Source organism: Lathamus discolor, chromosome Z (genome assembly GCF_037157495.1).
Source record: "Lathamus discolor isolate bLatDis1 chromosome Z, bLatDis1.hap1, whole genome shotgun sequence".
Classification (NCBI taxonomy): Eukaryota; Metazoa; Chordata; class Aves; order Psittaciformes; family Psittacidae; genus Lathamus; species Lathamus discolor.
In genome coordinates, this window is record NC_088909.1 from 74553752 (window position 1) to 74565971 (window position 12220).

The following is a 12220-nucleotide window of genomic DNA, read 5'->3' on the forward strand; positions in this document are numbered from 1 at the left end:
GGGTTAGGGAGTGTTGCTTGGGTTTTGGGTTTTTGTCTCAGGTGCAGTTAATAGTCTGCTTCTCTGAATAGGAGGAAAATACTGTTTTGAAGCCTTTTTTGAGTAGGTTTCATAGTGGTGTTATGTATACCTTTCGGATTACTGGAGAATTAAATTCAGTGAATGAGGCCTAGGAATATTTCTTTGTAATCAATTTTTAGTTATGTATAAGATGCTGTTTGTAGTGATTAAAGACAAATGAGATTTTTTTTTCCTTCCAGTGTGGTTGAGAAATTAAATTTAAGAATAGCTTTACTGATGTGGCTTAAAACAGATGCGGAAGATAGAAGGGAGAGCTAATTCCAAATAGGTATCAAATAATATCTGGTTACATTATATTTTCTCATAGGTTTAGTCAAACCATGTTAACTATGAAATAGCTTACCTTGACAAGACTACTTGCAGACATTTTGCTGATAGTAACTACCATTATGGAAAACTTCCAAAATGAGTTTTTTTGTTATCTATAACTATTCAGAGTGCAGTCCTCCAAACCATCACTCCTATTGCTTATCTTTTTGGCTTTTGTGGAATTAAAATATGGGCTATCCCAGGTGAGTGGAGATACAAGGTTTAGTACTTTATTATTAAAGTCCTTGTGGAAGAGAGCGTGTAGTTACACAGCACTCCACGGCATGTATGTCTGCTGCTCTACATAAATGTTTTATTGCATGGTTGGTTGTGCCGCAGTAGTGAAATATCAATGGCAAAGGGAAATTAGACTAAACTGATTTTCTCCTGTGTAATACTGCGAGTTTCTAAGTACATTAAATGACCCATTAGTAGCCAAGTTATTTGAGATGATTCTTGAAAAGCATCACTTGTAGCTGGATTTTTCCTTGGGCTGAAGAATATCACAAAAAGGAAATCTAAAGCTGTTCTGCAAGATGTAAGTTTGTGATGGCATAATTATAACAGATTTTTCTTCTAATAGGTCTGGAAAACATTATCACAACCAGTGAATGGGTTGATCTTCACTCTCAGCTCCAGATGACTTGTTCTACTGTTTGTAAGGGTATGTGTAGTTCCATTGTGAAAGTGTTGGCAAAATCTAGAATGATTTTAAGATGTCCTTGTAGACTATTGTTTTATACACTTATAGTGACTGACTCAAGTGATCTGTCACTTAAGTGGTTTATTCTTGATCTAGCATTGCTTTAGAGCCATAAGATGCAATGTCAAATATCTCATTGCTCCTTTAAGGAGATACAGTGTGTCAATACAGCCAAAAGCCTTGGACCTCTGAGACTTGCCTCTGAAAATCTGGCTCACAAGCTTCATAGTTTTGCTCATCATTTTACTTTTCAAGATCATCTCATGCAGTCTGCTGAGGAGCACGATTTCACTGTAAGTTCTTTCTGTAGACCTGCATACTGGTGTGGGGAAAAAGAAATAGAGGGCTGTGTAGAATCAGTCATATGCTGGACATGTTCCTGGGGTAGTGCTGTCCTTTTAGTCTGCCAGAAAAATACTTTTAGAAATATCCTAGATATGTCACTGATCTTGGAGATTTCCTGTCCTCTAAAAAGTTTGAATTTAGTGAAAACCCAGTAATGAATTGTATGATTCATCAATTGTATGATGAATTGTATGACAAACAGTTACTTTTCTAAAGCAAGTACTTTGTTTATAACTTAAGCTTCTGTTGTTAGATGTCATCTGTTACTGAAAATGGAGGTGTTACTGCTGGAAAGCCAAATGAGGAGAAAACATATAAAAAGGTAAATAAGACTTATGATCTTCTCATTGCATGTTTTTCTTTTCATATTGGTAATTAAAACCTGCCATAAGTGAAATATATTTCAGAACTGGCTAAATACAAGAACAAACAAGAAATGTTCCATGGAATTTTTCTAAGTACAATATTCCTTCTGTGAAACCATACGGCATTTCTACCCACTGGAAGGCTGACTACTTGAAAGCTTGTTCAGTACAGCTTTAAAGTATAAAGTTGTGCTAGACTGATGGAAATTCTTTGCTCTTAGCAACAGATACACCTCTGGGCATAAATACTGTTGTCAGAAATATAATATGGTAAGTTCCCAAATGCTTCGAATGTTTATGCAACGTGTGTGGACTACAGACTTACCCTACCACTTCCTCAGTGCATTGCCAAACAGTACACTTTTTGTTTGCTTTCCTTTTTAAAAAAGAAATCTTGAGTAAGAGAAGACACATTTAATATAGTAGTGTGCGTCAAGGGTAGCAGCATAGGGCTCTTTAGATGTTGTAAGAGTAGCCGATACCTGCTTTTCTGTCACTTGCTTCCTGAGACCAGCATTATTTGGGTCCATCTAACACTGTTAATAACTAAGGGGAGCTACAAATGCACATATTCCTATACATATTTACACAATCAAATTGTTAGTTGCTGGATTTGATCATCTTATTGACACAAAAAAGTGGCGATTTATTTTTTTTTTTAAACTTCATTTCTGTAATCTAGCACAGAGATCCTCATGATCCTACAGTACATAGCATGGGTTAGGGTTTTTAATTTCTGAGTGTTGCCTACAGCAGTGCTTGTGAGTCAAGGAGAATACTAAGCTATTATTTTTTTTCCTCAACTCCTTTGTTAGCAGCTACATTTTCAGTATCTGGGTGGTCTTCATGTTCCAGATAATTTTCTTAGAAATGAAAGGAAGTAATGCTTGAGAAAAAAGATACGTTTATTTGGTTGGGTTTCTGTGTGTTGTTTTTTTTTTTTTTTTGTGGATGTTTTATTGCTTTTCTTTTTTCTTTTTTTTTTCTTTAAGTCTGAATTGTTCTTGACATTTATTACCAGAAAGTAGGAAAAGTTCAGTGCATGATGTGGACACCTTTGCAATTTTATGTTGCTGGACTAGACAAGACAATTCATGGGGGTCCCAGCACAGGTGAATTCCATTCCTGCAGTTGTCTTACATGTTATTCTCTGTTCCTGTTCAACTCTAACTTCATAATATTCCAGAGGAAGATTTCTCACCATGACACAAACTACTCTCGTGTATTTACTGAAAATACTTCTCTGACAAAACCTAGGATTCACAGCCATGTCACACTGGGAGATCACAGTGACTACCATTTCCAAATTCTGCCTTTTTCCCTGAATCACTAGTTGTCTGTACTTGTATCTTAATGCCAGTTTAATTCCCTTTTTTATACCCTCAGTTGTTCTGTGTTCAAGATCCTGTGTTGCATATGCCCCATAGTTTAGTGTTATCACCAAGGATTACCATTATGCTTCTGCTTTTTATGATAATTAAAAAAAAAAAAATTGACCCCACAATTTATCTATGCAGAGGTTACTGGTAGCATGGCTTTGCCTGATGCTTTCAGTTTTTAACAGTGTACCTCTCTTCTTAAGCTAAATTCCTTACAAACCTTTCACTTTCTGTTCTCACCTTCAGATACTCCACGTAGCGTTGTTTCATACTTTTTACAGAAGTCCAGAGGAATCAGCCACATATGTCTAGAAAGTTTGTTACAGGGTAAGCCTGACAGGACCTGTATTTGACAGAGGCATTTTATGTCATTTCCCATTTAATTCCCTATTTTTAGGTAACTTTCTCAAGGAGGTATCACTGTTTTTAAGTCTGGTTTACAGTTAAGACCCTCCTGTCCTTTATTACCCGCATCACATTCCTTCACTCTTTTATACAGGTATTGCATTTACAGTTCTCCAGTCATGTGTGTTTGCACTTGGTTTGTTTGGCTGGAGAATACTTACAGTTCTTTCTTGTCTGGGCTGAGTAAGAGCTTGTTTCCTCAGCTGGTGCTTTTTCAGCTACCCGGCCAGTTCCTTTTCCCATTTACCACTGCCTTTGATTGCAGTGGAAATACTTGGGTAAGATACATAGTTCTGAAGTAACACCATGCTTGCTAAGTCCTTTTCATTGCTCAGGGGCTTCACTTCCCCCTTTAAAATAAAACCAAAAAACCACCAAACCAACCAACCAAAAAATAAAGCCTCTTAAAAAACAAGCAAACAAACCAAACAAAACAAAAAACCCAAATGCAACATTATGAAAGTGAGGAAGTTGTGCTGTTCACCTTAGAAAAGCAAAGGACAGTACGTTGGCTTGAACTGAGGCAATTCTGGTTTTTACACTGACCTCTAATGTATAGCAGAGTAACTGCTGTTGAGGTGGGACTGAGTAAGCTTATAAAGGACTGTGTGACTTGGGACCTGTGGTACTGGTGTGTATCTGCCCTGGGTTCAGCAGTAGCAGTCCCAGCAGCCTGGGAACTGGGTCTGGCTCAGAGAGTCCTTGGCCAGACCAAACATTTGAGCAGCAACTGAAAACATTGGCGTTACCCGCACTATTCCCAGGCCAAAAAATCAAAACACAGCACTGCACTAGCTACTACGAAGGAGAAAAATAACTACTACTGCTGAACCCAGGACAGTATCTTTGGAATCTGGAATATTCTTTTCAGTGATGTGCTGTCCTAAAAAGATCTGGTAGCTGAAGAACTTGTGTCAGAGCAATAGTATAGCTGGAAGCAGAAGGGATAACTAGCACATAGTTCAGAAATGCAGACAATAGAAGAGTTTTGCAATGTCAGGTAATGTGGGTAATTTAAGGGGTTTCTGTGATAATTCTTGGAGATAATCATCCTGAAATGTGACAGTTTCAGTCTCAACCCCACCCCAGGTAAAAGGTCACCATTGCAAAGCAGATTGATTAGTGAAGGAAGAGTTAATGTCATCCTGCTATCGGCCTCTATTGTGGGACCCTCTGTTTCCACATGAGGACTCCGTTGACAGTAACTCTGCCTTGAGCTGTGTGAGGTTTGGTGTTAACTTCAAAGTCTTCCTTGAGATCTTCATCTTCTCACAGTGCCTCTGTCCCCTCACATCAGTTGCAGAGGCACTTGCTGATTCACAATTTGCAGTCGTATGGCAAAAAGTGTATGATACTCAGGCACATGCTAGAGTATCTATAATGCCTAAAATAAAATGAAATCTCTAGGGATAAGGGGAGCCGTGATACTGCCCTGCTGAATGGTTACATTTTCCTTGTGTGGGGTGGGAGGTGAGAGAGTACAATCCTCGATCTGATCTAAAAAGCAAACCAGCCTTTTCTTTCAAACATTTTTCCATTTAGCTTAAGTGTACCATGCCCATCTTTAATAATAGCATGTAAAGATTATATTTATGCAGCTTTAGTCATATATATACTTTTATATATATATATATAAAACACATACAAGCAGAAAAAGTGCTGTATAGAAAACATATGCTTTGTTATGTAAAATCCAGTGAGCTGTAAGAGAAACCCTGCAGAAAATTAGAGAAAATAATTAGAAATACATGATTTTATTTTTTTCCCCAGTGTAAATTTACCAGTGTAAATGTAACTACTTACCTTAGCCAATACCATCTGTCCCATTCATAAAAAGATGAATGATGGCTTACTAAAACCCATTTCCATCAGAAAACAAATTGTTTCTAATGGCCATTTGAAGAAAACCAAATTATTGCTGGGACATGTAGAAAACTTTCACGTTCTTTTCCTTGTAGTTCACTCCCCTTTACTACTGAAGACTCCGGAGTAGATGATGTAGGTTATGCTTTTAGTAGCAGCTGGACTGGGCTGACTAGTGTGGAAAGGCCATACCACTGCAGTTGCATCTAGTGATGTGGAACTCAGTTGCTGCAGCAGATGGAGAATGTGTGGGAACTAAAGACTCCTAAATCTGCTCCTTCTAATGTTGTTCCCTCTTCATTCTGTAGTTCTGCCTTTTGCCCACTTTTCATGCTGTCAGTGTGTGTGCACTGTTGAGAGTGATGTTCTTCTCTAGTGCAGCTCAACTCTGAGGACTAGTTAGCTGTAATAAATTAGTTTGTAGCTCAATGTGTAGAAGAAGCAGCTGAATCATTCACTGGTGAATATGGGCAATCCTTAAAGTATGCTTGTCCTTTTCCTTTGTGCATCAGTGTATTTTGCCTGCTGTAACTTAAGCACAGTTTGGCTGTGGGTGAGTTCCAAAAGGGATTACTTGCTTGTTCATCCTTGGTGAAAAAGGAATCTTGTTAATAACAGAAAAATTTATTTCTGACCTCTGGAATCTTTGCTATGCAGTAGCAATATGTTCCTGAATTAATTAATTCTTCATTTCTTCAATTTTGTGTATTCAAGCAATACTTAAGTTTTGGCCCTGTCCTGGCCCTGTAAATGCAGGACAGGCCCATTTCCCTGGCAGAAGAAAATTTGACTTGCCAGCTCCATGAATGTGAACAACTTGGAGCTCTAAGTAAATGACTTTACTAAATCCTTGTGTGAGGCTTTGGATGACCATTGCTGCAACATCCTTACAGACTCTGAAATACATAACTAGACCAAGTTAGTGGCACAGTTTCTAGTATGGATTGTGCTGCTTCATTCAGCTGTTGGTTTTGGGGTTTTTTGTTTGTTTGTTTGTTTGGGTTTTCTTATGTTCTAACTTGGGGGTTTTTTGTGTTCTAACTTTTGTGTCTTCTGTCAATGCAATCTGACATAAATGCTCTTGGGGCTTTTAATTACCTAATATGACTTAGTCAAAGACCTTGAGAGATGATGGAATGTGATTTTCTGGTTTTTGGTTTTGTTTTATTTGTTTGTTTTCTTCTCTTCTGAAAACCACAACCTTCCCTTGCATATTCTCTCTTTAAAGCAGTGTTATTTAAGGTGGGTCTCTGGGCTGTTCAGCTGCAGTCATTTGCTATAAGCATTATAATCTGTAACTCCTCCTGAGTTTTCTCTGTATCTGTAAATTGAAGAAGTTGCTAAGTTTACAGTGTGAATATCACCTAAAAAGTTTCAGTCACTCTAATCAACTTGGTTAATGAAGAAATTTCACAGATATATATTCCATGTAGCTTTTAGAATGGAGGATTCTAATAACTTTGAGATCAAAGAAATCTTAAATTATGCAAACTGTGGCCAGCTGTTTGAGGGTGGAGGTTTTCAGAGGTGTTCTGAGGTGTTTTTTCAGAAAGAGATAAATGGGGAAGAAGGGGAAGGAAGGAGGAGTAGGAGTGGGCTCTGATTATTTGTTCTGTCATGCTGGAAGATGGAAAGTAGCAAAGGAGCCTGGCAACAAAATGCAGTCATCATACTAGCTTCTTTTGGGTATCCATCACAGTTTATCCTTTTCAGTCTATCCATCACTGAAATCTGCAGTATGGAATAGCCACTTCTTTTTTTTTTTCCCATTTCCTCCCAATATTCTGCAGACTGTTGTGAGAAGCTGCTGACACTCATGCAGCTTTTGCATTGTAATGTCATCAGTCACACAGCAGCCCCAAAATCTGCTTCCTGACAAAATAGATTTCAGTAGCATCCTGATGCTTAATAGCAGGGGCGTGGCAAGAATGTGGCACAGATGTCTATCAAATCTGAGGGCTGCCACACATAAATACATTTATACTTTGTTTCTGGTTACTACATATCTTGAAGCTCTTCTGCTTAACATATTACACGTGTTTTAGATAACCTATTTGAAAATTTGTGTTGTGTGAGTCACTTTGCCAGGAGCAAAGGGAATTTTCCTCAATGAAGGAAACCATAACCTATTGTTAGAGCTGGCAGACATGTACAAGCAGCATTGCTGCATCATGTTTGGTACTGGCTTATGTCCTGTGTCTAATTTCTGCATATAGGGAACTTACTCTTGCACACTGAAGCTTTGCTACTGGAGTTTTTGCTGCACTGGGACCTATGTTTTCAGTGGCAGACGTTTGAGCACTTTGTGCATCTGCAAAAGATACCAAAATGACTGTATTTGGTGGCTTTGCCTGGATCAGCAGCTACTACCAAACTTGCAGGTCTCAAGTTCTTTTCCTCAGAGAGGCAGAGAGAAGGTCCAAAGCACTTGGATTCATAGCTGTCTGAAATTTCAGCATATATGTTTTGAAATGGAGGAAAAATTAGTTGAAAGACATGGAGTCAGTGAAAGCAATTTTGGAAAATTAAGGGAGATCAGATACAGGTTGGGTCAGAAAATCATTCTGAAAGCAGTTGAGCTGGAAGAGTCTGATGTGTAGATGTCTTAACAATTTCCTGGGAGAGCATCCTGACAAAGTTGTTAAAATTATTGGTAGAACTACAAGAAAACTACTTTTAACAACTTTGAACATCAGTTCTATAAAGCGGTTAAAAAAGACAATATTAGCAGTTGCACTTGTTTAGTCAGCTAGCATTTATGATGGCATTCAGCATAGTATGCCAGAAAAAGATAGGGTCTACTGTTTATATTTTAATAGCACATCTATTGATATGTATAATTTAGAAAGCACAGTCAACACTATATAGTCCAGCATGTAATGCGGATTAGGTTGTGCTGAGACATCACTCTAGGATGCAAAGAGAGAATGACAAAAGAAGGTAGCATAGACTTCCATAATTTCAGCACTGTGAAATGGGTACACCCTGGATATTTCAGCTCTGCTGCAGGCCTTTACTTTTCTGGGTGTATGTGACCATTTGTAATTACCTCTGCATTGTACAAGTAAATACCTGTCTTATCTTCCTGGTTATTTTGAATTAAAGATTGCCTTATTATAAAGAAAAATACTGACTGGGGTTTTCCTTTGGAGGTCACAGCTGCTTCTTGCAAAGCAGGCTAGCAGAACTAAGGTAATTTTGTTCTGTAGGAAGAAAGAGCAACTTAATACTAGCCATTCACAACCCCCCCAAGCCCTCCCTGCCCCAGAGCAAGACCCAGAGGTGAGGATGATGGGTAGTAGTCCAGGTTCGTGAAGTGTGACCTGTAGCAGCTGGGCAAATACTTGATAAAAACAGTGTGAACTGAAGGAAGAGTGAAGGAGTACCATGGCTGTAGTGACCCATGGTTCCAGTTAGAAACAGTAAAACTACTACAGTCGTGAGATTTCCTAGTAACTATTTTAATTTCCCTGTTTGCGTTATCATGTGTAAGATTTCAAGCTCAGATGTAGCAGCTGAAGAAAGCATGCTGAGATGGGGTAGCCGCATCCAGAAGCTTCAGCAGAAACAGCTGCAGAAGGTGCTGCTTCTGTGGGACTGTAAGCACAGCAGGCACTCAAAGCCAAAAGAGCTCTAGTGCAGAAGGAACGGACTAGACAATAACCACTCATACATCTTGAAACTAATTGCAACTTCTTAATGTTCAGAGAAAGCTCATTTTAAGTGTTGCTTGAAGAAGGCATGCTGGTTTTCAATAGGCATTCTCCTCAGGTGCTTTGGCTTAAGGGTTTACACAATTTGTGGAAGCTTAGTATCTTTTCAGGAGTCTGGGAAAGATAAACTGTGTTTATATGGGAGTGATAGTGTGCATGGGTTCCTCTTACTTGTGGCAGCTAGTGTAACTGAAGAACAAATGATTACTTGTAGCAGAAAATTCATATCTGGCCTAACCCATTTGGCTTAAATCACTTTGACCAAGTGAGATCCTGTGGATTTAATTTAATGTTTTTGGGGTTTTCTTGAGCTTCACTAGAGAATGCTGCCTAAAAGAAGGCAGCTATTCTACATTAGTCCAGTTCATTAAACCCCACCAAGCAGCAGAATGGGCTAGTGTGGGACATGAGAGCAGGCTTCCTCACAGATAGTAGACAGAAGTGAACTAATGGAAACTACACTGCGGGAAGCATGGCTGCAGAGCAGTGCTGATAGGGGTGGCTCCTGCTCAGATGCCTTTTTGTTCCCATCTCTTACACAGAACCTTGGTAACTGGGTATCTCTACTGTCTCGTTAGTCAGATTTTAAACAAGTGTGAATGATAATAGTACAAAGGGTGAAAGAAAGGAAGCATGATCTTGCCTTCCAGGGTGATAAAGAGGTGGAGTTCCTGGGGGCAGAGTTGTTTGGTTTTTGTTTTCTTTTCTCATTGCTTTATAGCACCTGCAATAAGGCATATGTTTTCTAAAAGAATCACCATCTTTGCTCCAGAAGTTCATAGGCCAAACTTCACCTGTGATAAAACTAAAACTTCAGCTGTGATAAAATGAGTTATAAACAGGGAGAACAGATAAACAAGGACAAAGTTTACATCCACGCAGTCCTAAAGGATGTCACTAGGATTCTACTTTCAAAGAAGGCCAGAATTTTTTCATGAGCTGCTTGTGGGGAATGCATAAAGACCTAGCAAGAACAATTTATAGTTGAAAGAAAAATGCGAGAATAATTTTGTGAGAGTAGAGGGGAACTTCTGTTATATTAAATGAAGCCTGTATTCTACTCAGTTCCTCTCTGCTCATGGTTTGTTAAATAAGTTGTCTTCTGTCAGTAATAGTCCCATACTAATATGGAGAGAAGACAAGAAAGCTGGTTTAAAGGAAAATTATTTACCATATCTGAAGTCTTTGTGTACCATGTACTCGGTACCAATCCTTTACATCGTATCAGTGGTTGGCTAGGTTTGCCAGCCATTTACAACCTGCACACTCTCATAGAAATAATTATTGAGTAACGTGTATTTTCTGGAACTGTTATACGAATATTTTTGTCATCCCTGGATTTTTATTTTTTCTTTTCTTAAATGAGAGATTTTTTCAGTCCTTTCAATAGACTTGTCCCTAACTTGCACAGCTGTTAAATAGCTTTATTAATTTAACTTTTTCTGTTACCTGAAGGTTAATTGCCTTTACATACATTTGTGTGTCTGATTAACACCTTTCTCTTGTGAAAATAACAAATGTAAATTTTAGAGAACTATCCTGAAAGTAATTATCTGTAGGAAAAGCAATGTTAAAATCCTTCTTAGTACATCTGTGGGATTATGCGCAAACTCAATACCTGATTTTGAAAGGATTTAAGTTCTCATTTATTTTGCTACTCGGAAAAAGGATTTCAGCTTGGAGTGATGTACAGTGAGTGAAAGACCCATCTGTAGAGAACAGTAATTCATGGGACAGCACATTTAGTGTTAGATTTTTTATCAGTGATGCAAATATTCCATATACCTGTCCATATTCTGAGTTACATTCTGTTTTCATCCTGTAAATTGTTACGATTGGTGACTGTGCATGCAGTTTTTCATCTCTATAGGCCTTTTACCAATGCCATGTGGCAAATACAGAGAAAATATATAGTTACTTTTGGAAAAAGGGGCAAAGGTAGGCTTTGTCAGAATTAAAAGAACTTAAGCTTTTATATGCAGAGATAAAACTGTGGAAGCACTTTTTATCTCAACAGTTTGGAAATCCTCCTGATGCACTTTAACCCCAGTACATCTCTTCCTGAAATCCAGCTCTTTTGCCTTTGCTGAGCTGCTTCCATTTAACAGGCAACTGGTGTTAGATAGGAGAGAAATGTCCCTACCTGCTTTGAAATACTGGCACTCTGGGGCAAGAGTACAGGGAATGGGCAATTTCTCAGTTTGCATGGCTGCAGGAATTGTAATATATGTTATACTTAATTGTGTAATTCCATGCTTTCCTTCTCAGTATCTATGTAACGCACAGTTTAACATGAATTTGTGTGAAAGTCTCTGTTTTCTCTCTTGGACTAACTTTTGTTGAAAACCTAGAGTTGAGAGAAGCTATACCTGATTCTGATTATGGATTGATGAGAAATGCAGGGGTCCCGCTATCAAGACAAGCGTGTGCTGGCTGGCTATATGGCACAAAACACAGAGATAGTATCAATTCAGCGTCCCTTGAGATGTGTTCAGAGGTGATGACACATTAATTTTGAGGAGGTAGGCTTTTTGCTAGTTCCAAATTGACAAACGTAAGCCCTATCCAATTTGGTTTATTCTGTGAGGGTGTGAGATGGGTTTTTTTATTCAGCTGGGTGGCTGACATTGGTACTTACATGAATTGGGAAACTGATAACCAGTGAAAACTTCTGTCAGCTCTTTCATAACCAGTGTGGCTGAACACAGAGAAACTTGCTGGCACAGCGGGAAGAGTACCCATGCATAAGTTTTAGGGGCTGAAAAGTAAAGAACAGGTCTGTCCTTTTCACAGCACCACAAGTGAAGATTAGTATAAGTCAGTAAGACCTTGGTTGGTCTGAGAGGTGAGGTTGTGTGCCCATTCAAGTTTATGCTGTTACATGTTGCCAAGGACAGATTCTGGCCTGGCATGTTAGGTTTCACAGTATCAGAGCCAGTAAAAGGTAGTTTAATGTGAAACTGCCAACATTTTTATGGGTTTCTGTTTTCATTGTTGGTACAAAAAGCACCAAAGCACCTGTGCAGTAGACAGTAGTACTCTTAGTCAGCAAAAGGA

General features: G+C 38.6%; 1 protein-coding gene across 7 annotated transcripts in view; it reads left to right on the top strand.

The window, feature by feature from the left end:
* The window catches only part of PIP5K1B (phosphatidylinositol-4-phosphate 5-kinase type 1 beta), a 101991-nt gene that overhangs the window by 36879 nt on the left and 52892 nt on the right, over positions 1-12220 (top strand). For 4 of the 7 annotated variants that reach the window (XM_065662560.1, XM_065662557.1, XM_065662561.1 and 1 more), the window contains 3 exons: positions 974-1054; positions 1243-1386; positions 1692-1760. In XM_065662560.1, the coding sequence (XP_065518632.1) occupies positions 1357-1386; positions 1692-1760 (99 nt within the window). In that variant the 5' untranslated portion in view covers positions 974-1054; positions 1243-1356. Of the gene's footprint in view, positions 1-260; positions 350-973; positions 1055-1242; positions 1387-1691; positions 1761-12220 lie in introns of those variants that run through there. The other 3 variants (XM_065662559.1, XM_065662562.1, XM_065662556.1) reach the window with 3 other exon arrangements.